We start from the raw sequence: 6,541 nt of genomic DNA on the forward strand, positions 1-6,541 counted from the left end.
ATTGCATACGGCGAATACGTAAACGAACGGAAATGACCGACCGTCATGACGGATCCACTATTTAAGTTCATAATATGTACATAATTAATTAATGTATTCTTGTCTGATTATGTCTCTGACGTAATTGACTACTAGACATTTAATATGCGTTTTGATAGGTATAACCTTGTGCCAGTCAACGATTAAAATATTTTTGGATTTGAATTAGACTTTTAGAAAACAGTCAAATTTGTTCCTTTTTAAAATTAAACTGGGAAACAGGACATTCCTTTGCCGTTTAAATATAATGTTCCCGAACCTGTATTCATATATTTATTTAAATAATAAACAACTGAATACAAATACTTTTATTCTGAAAAAATAAACGAAGTTAATCTGGGTTACAATTAATCACAATAAACACATTTACGTTTCCATTGGAAATACTCTAGCATGGAAAATATAGTATGCTCCGACACCGCGTGAGTTGTTACATCGCACTACTGGTTCCACGCCTCTAACCTCCCAGTGCAATTGTGTTGTCGGAAAAGGTACCCCATTCTTACTTTGTCCGCATCCGACGTCTACAAAATAACATCCTTGCTTGTATTCACACCCGATGGCCTGACAACAGATCCGAGAGAAGGTGGAGTTAAAGTAATATTGAATTCCAAGGTCAGGACCTCCTTGGAAGACTTCACCGTAACTAAAAAGATAGAGAGCCTTATGTAATTAGCAGTACTAATCAAAATACTATTGAGATGTTAAATGCTTGATGCAAAACAACAAGACAAGAGAACTAAAACAAAACTGCAGATATGGATCCGATGCAACTTATTTGAATGCATGAGCTGGCTCTTTAAACCATGTCATAAGGACTTTAACCTTAATAGTCCTACCTAAACATATGCAAAAGGGCAAAGAAGCATGCATTTTACAGACCATTGCTACTGAATTCACAAACAATATTGTCATTACGCACACGAGTCATTTATAGAACAAAGTGAACTCATGCGTATAATGCAGTATGTTCCATATTCTAGAAGATGTTTTGATCAAGCCTTACCAAAATATAATAAGAAAATACTGTATGGAAAGATAAATAGTAACTTATAACTGAAATAAATAATTAAATTTTCAAAGCTGAACTGAACTGTATGTCAATTGTAAAGAACGCCCCCTACCCACCCCGACTCAAAAAAAAAAAGGAGAAAAAAAAAAAAGAATCATAATTTAAATCTTCAGATCTACTTACGGATTTTCACTTCCAGGGCTTGTTGAACCAGCCCAACCTCCTTTACTCATTCCGCCTTCAATGAGGGTCCACGGTAGGACAGCAATACTCAGACACATTGTCGTCATCATTTTCGCTCGTTATGTGTCTGCAAAAAACATATCAACATAAACAAATGAAAGATAGATTTATTTTAGTCCAACTCGTGACGTAATTATCACTTTCATTTCATTTCAGTCTGATATTACGTCCAACTCAGCCACGTCTGAAAACAGGCATAATCATAAGTGACAAAAATCCGAACATAAATTATAAGCTTCACATTTTGAAAAACGAAAGAAATATTTTAAATATCTCGTGAACAGAAACATGTTCTGTTTGACATGTTCTGCATGAAAAACTATAGAAAAACAGCTACCAAATATATGCATTTAGTACAGTGTGAAGTCGAGCTCAATTTGTTCACCAAACTTTATTCCAGGTATTCATGAAGCACATGGGAATAGATATGAATAGATCTCTCCCAAAATCTGTTTTGTTTTCAAATGTTGAAAGTTCACTTTAGATCGTGGTAAATATACAAATAATACTGCGCTAATATATACACTTAGAATAAGCCTGAGACGTTGTGCTCTCCATTATCTGCTATCCGGTACCGGTACCTGACGGTGATTGAAATGCGCAAACAGTGACGTAATAAAGCTGTGACGTCACCAATGGCGGAGAAAAAAATCGATAATATAGCTCAGTGGGAGACATCTTCAGGTACTGCTAAGTGCTCTTGACATGACATATCGCGTATTGCAAAAGAATAAATTTGCTATTCAGAAATATTTTTCTTTTCGCCTTTAAGTCATCATTATGCTTTCAATCATGTTTGACAGACTGAAGTACCTCGATTACGCCGATTTTTAATAGTCGTTGCGTGTGAGTCTGTGGACGGACCGTCAGAGGAGTTAATTAGAGTCACGCTTTGGGACTAGATTAATTTATACAAGGCAAAGTTGTTTCAACAGGTGTTCTATTCCCGCATTTTAACATGCTGGCAGGAAATGGAGAACCAAAATAAATTTTCCTTTAGCATATCTGTCTTAGAGAAAGAAAATGAATTATTCCGTACGATTTGCCTTCTATATGGCATTAACGTTTTGCAAGATTGTTTGAATTCGATCTTTTACAAAATTATAACATCTATGTAAATCACTGTAAGTCAAGCATTTTTATCTCACGAGAGTCACCATTAAAGTTATTTAATTTATATAAGACAGCGACTGAAAGTAGATCTGTTCAAATTATTTCAACTTTTCTAACCTGCTTTCCGTCTATAACGGTAAATCTGATATGTTATAATAGATGAAAGAAGCAGGAATCTTATCATGGTCAGTGTTTTGTTTAAATATGCCCTGTGTATATATATATATATATATATATATATATATATACACAATCTTCCATCTAGCCGTCTGCTACAGGAGAGACTGTGTTGGACCTACATATTAATCATGAATGAATATACATGTACTAAATTCAGTTCTAACACTTTCAAGATTTTCTTTTATATAAACAAAAAGGATTGTACCGTGTATTGTCTTGTCGATTAGAGCACGTTTTGCAAAATGACCTACTTTTGGCTATCCCGCTTTACTCCTTCGTATTTAAAACCGCATTTTATTCCAGATTAGTATCCATTCCTGGTGTATTTCGAACGTGTTAGAATGGAAATAGATTTTAGTTTCGCGCGCTTTGTTGGTAAATAATACCCGGGTTTTCTTTCAGATGCGTCGTGATTAATCACTCAGGCATTCGGCCTTCGTGATTAGATTACAACACATCTGAACTCAAAACCGTGTTTTATTTGCCAACAAAGCACGCAAAACTAAAATTTATTTCCCAAACACGATCCGTAACATTACTTATATAGATATAGACGAGAACCTGTACTAGAAAATCATTTTAATGAAAAAAGTATACTTTGCTTTTACATTTACCGCTCCTACTTCAATAGTTCAGTGCTAAAAGGTAGAATAAAACATAAGTGATGTACGTGTGCGGAGTAACAAACACGTTTTGACCTTTGCAAAGATCACAAAATGTGTTATCACTTTGCCAAAGTTTACCTATAACGTCATTTTTTAAAATTTAAAATGCATTAATTAGAACGTCTGATATAAATTATGAATACGAGCTATCATTTGAATAGACCTCACTTAGAAAGTGGATCGTTTCTGTTTGCAAATATTTCAATAGAAACATACAGACAATGTACAAAGCATTAATATCACACCCTTCTTGAAATTCAGCAAACTGTACACATAATTTGCATACTCTGTTATCATTTTAGATACAATAATCAATTGATAAAAAGAAATAACATATTTAGTTATTATTATTTAAACGAATGTTACTGAAGCAATTAAGAAACTGTTACAATTACCTGTCCTTTCCGGGTGATAGGTAAATGTTATAGTTACATATAATTATACAGTAAGTGGGTTTATACAATTTCGTCGGCGCCAATGAAATGCCATGAATTTGAATTAAGTCGAGCTGATGATTTAATAACCATCGTCAAATTAAGACTATATAATAAGTCAACGAACATCGCATTTATTATTCGTGAATACATAATTATTATCTGAAGGAAACAACTGTGATACTGTTCTATTACATAAACATCTAAATAAAGAACAAATGATAGAAAACAGGCGACACTTGCCGTTTTTCGTTTAACATTTAGCCTGTTGGCGGCAACTGATTTTGCCTTTACGACCAGTGCAGACCAAGATCAGCCTGCACGGAAGCACTGTTTGCTGTTCAGTCAGTAAATCTTCAGTGAACACCTCTTTGAAAATTTAATGGTATTGCCCAAATTGAATGATGGGCCAGTCCATTTTAGAAATTTTGCAGGCTTAAAGTAAAAGATAGTAAAGTTAAAACGAATCTCTACCGATCTGCAATTATGAAAACAAGTACATTTATAGCAAAGACATATGTATCTGTACAAAAGTAGACGCATTTGAGAGATAGATATGTCATGAACATACAATTTAAAGCAAAATGTATTAATGTAGTATTGCATTAGGTCAAATAATGCAGCCTGATTCACCAATCTCTTAGGCGGTAAATTCTCTTGAAATGACAAAAATATGTCTTCGTTATATTAATTAAATAAATGTGTTACCTGAAGTATAAAGTAAAAGCAGTTAATTAATTACCTACTGTACACATAACTGACATTTGCATGAACATTTACATAAACAATCTGCACGACGATCTTTTGAAAGAATATAAAGCAACCAAACAAAATGATAGCAGACTAGGTTCGTCTATTCATGTGAGGTAATGGAAAGTGTAATTTCCCTCACGGCCCCTAGCACCGGCTTAATTAAGACTCGAAAGCGGAACTATCTACATAGGTATTGAATGGACACCATTAAAGCACGTTTATGTAAATTGCTAACAAATTAGGTTACTTTCACATAAATTAATAAACAGTCTATAGAGCAGGTTGACGTCGTTTTTATATTGCTTTTCCTTTTGGTTTAATTAAATTTTATTATCTTCCACGTAATTAAACGAAATTTTACAGAAATATTTTAGACATTTCACGAAAGAGCAATGTCCAGAACAATGTACAGCTTGTTCGAAGGTACTTTAACGTAATGTAAGAAAGATTAAAGACGCCGATATTTCTGCTGCAGAACTCGAGCGTATTTCCCTATACAAAGCTAAAAATCTATAAATACTTCCAGATTAGAATAGCTTGTCACTTTTAGTTCTTTTGCATAACGTTATGATATATTAGATTTATATAGCATCCGTTTGACGATAAACACGTTCAAAGGTTCTTTACATATAAACATAGCCACTCAGAGAGTGAAATTTACCAGTACCGAAACATTGCGATCTGACAAGTCCAGCCTAGTTTCTTTTTTAGAAAACATAACCTGGTAATATTACATGTCTGATGTATAGCACCGACACACAACGTTCTGGTCTTACTGCAGACAGTGTTTCTGACATTTAGGTACCAATACCTGGAATCGAACCCGACTCCTCTGGATTGACAGTCCAAGTAACTTACCACTGGCCTACCGTTCTTTTATATTACTATAAGGGTAATTTCATATGCATTTAACTATTGGTAAAACATTCCTCTGTTGGTTCCAAATGTCTAGATACTTATTAAATTTTGACGTCCGAATGCAAGAAAACCTGTAAGACCTCGTGTCATTCAAGGGTTCCCATGGGAGCACAGTGAGATTTATATAAATTAAACCGTTTTGAATTGATTCGGCTAAGCATTTTACAAGTGAAAATAAGGTCATTGATAGAGAAAATAAATAAAACCATGCTGCGAATGTTTCTATCACACATTCTTTGAAAAAATACCCTCACTTATGGCCCAAATTACGACTGTTTTCATCTGTTCACTATAAGTTAACAACATTGATGATCACAAGCTTATATACAATTCAATACAAAGGAGAATAGCCATTATGATGATATATATTCCTGTAACCATCTAACTAGATCTGTCTCTGTCTCTCTCCATTACAATCAATTAAGAAATTTGAACTGATAGAGGCGTTTAGAATAAATACAGGCAAAATGATTGGCAAAAAAGTAAAATCAAATAAGTATTCACCAGACAGCTCTTCGACTGAAACTTATACAAATGTTATTATACAGTATATTATATTAAAAAATCGGTAGACTTATTTCACGCTCAGTTACTATAACCGCAAACTGTTGAATCATCAGGTGTCTGTGAAATCAATTAATCTGAACAGATACTTGCATATCTATTTGCAAACATACACCATAAAAATGCAATAACATGTCTAGGAATTAATTCAATATTGATTATACATAAAACGAATTCTTTAACAGTTTATGTGCATGTTAAACGGGGAAGTCTTGCTCAGATGTGTGTATATGTAAGACAGATCGTTACAACTTTATAAGCGAAAATGAGTTTAGAATCACATTTTCGCTAGTCGAAATACTGTATTTTCAAGGAAAACGGTAGATTTACTGATGACTTTTGCTGTCATAGAAACAACAATGTAATAACATGGCTAGCACATTCTTACGATTACCTTCTATCTAACTTTTATATTCCATACTATAGCCTCTTGTACTTTTGTAGTTGTCGCAGGATCCACAGACATATACGCGAAAGGACTAGTTGGTTGACAAAATGCCAGTAACGATAACGTGCGTATTCTCCATATCGTCTTCTATCAATGTGCTACGTTTTATGAAAGTGCATCTTCGAGTGTATTTTGAGTAATTTTTGACATGATACACTTGTAATATGTTTAA

At 33.8% G+C, this 6,541-nt stretch overlaps 1 protein-coding gene across 1 annotated transcript; it reads right to left on the minus strand.

The window, feature by feature from the left end:
• Positions 1 to 351: 351 nt before the first annotated feature.
• LOC123531441 (insoluble matrix shell protein 3-like) lies at positions 352 to 1,461 on the minus strand. Its single transcript, XM_045312397.2, has 2 exons — positions 1,235 to 1,461; positions 352 to 685 (listed from the first exon to the last, which is right to left on the minus strand). The coding sequence occupies exons 1-2, from the start codon at positions 1,342 to 1,344 to the stop codon at positions 406 to 408; spliced, it is 390 nt and encodes a 129-aa protein (XP_045168332.2). The 5' UTR covers positions 1,345 to 1,461; the 3' UTR covers positions 352 to 405.
• Positions 1,462 to 6,541: the final 5,080 nt, after the last annotated feature.

Source organism: Mercenaria mercenaria, chromosome 11, assembly GCF_021730395.1.
Source record: "Mercenaria mercenaria strain notata chromosome 11, MADL_Memer_1, whole genome shotgun sequence".
In the NCBI taxonomy this organism is placed as follows: domain Eukaryota; kingdom Metazoa; phylum Mollusca; class Bivalvia; order Venerida; family Veneridae; genus Mercenaria; species Mercenaria mercenaria.

What these genes read in the sequence shown, in the direction of transcription:
- LOC123531441 (XM_045312397.2), bottom strand. Translation starts at nt 1,344, where the DNA reads ATGATGACGACAATGTGTCTGAGTATTGCTGTCCTACCGTGGACCCTC. An exon ending in AGCCCTGGAAGTGAAAATCC is followed by an intron (nt 686 to 1,234) that starts GTAAGTAGATCT and finishes CTATCTTTTTAG; the next exon opens with TTACGGTGAAGTCTTCCAAG.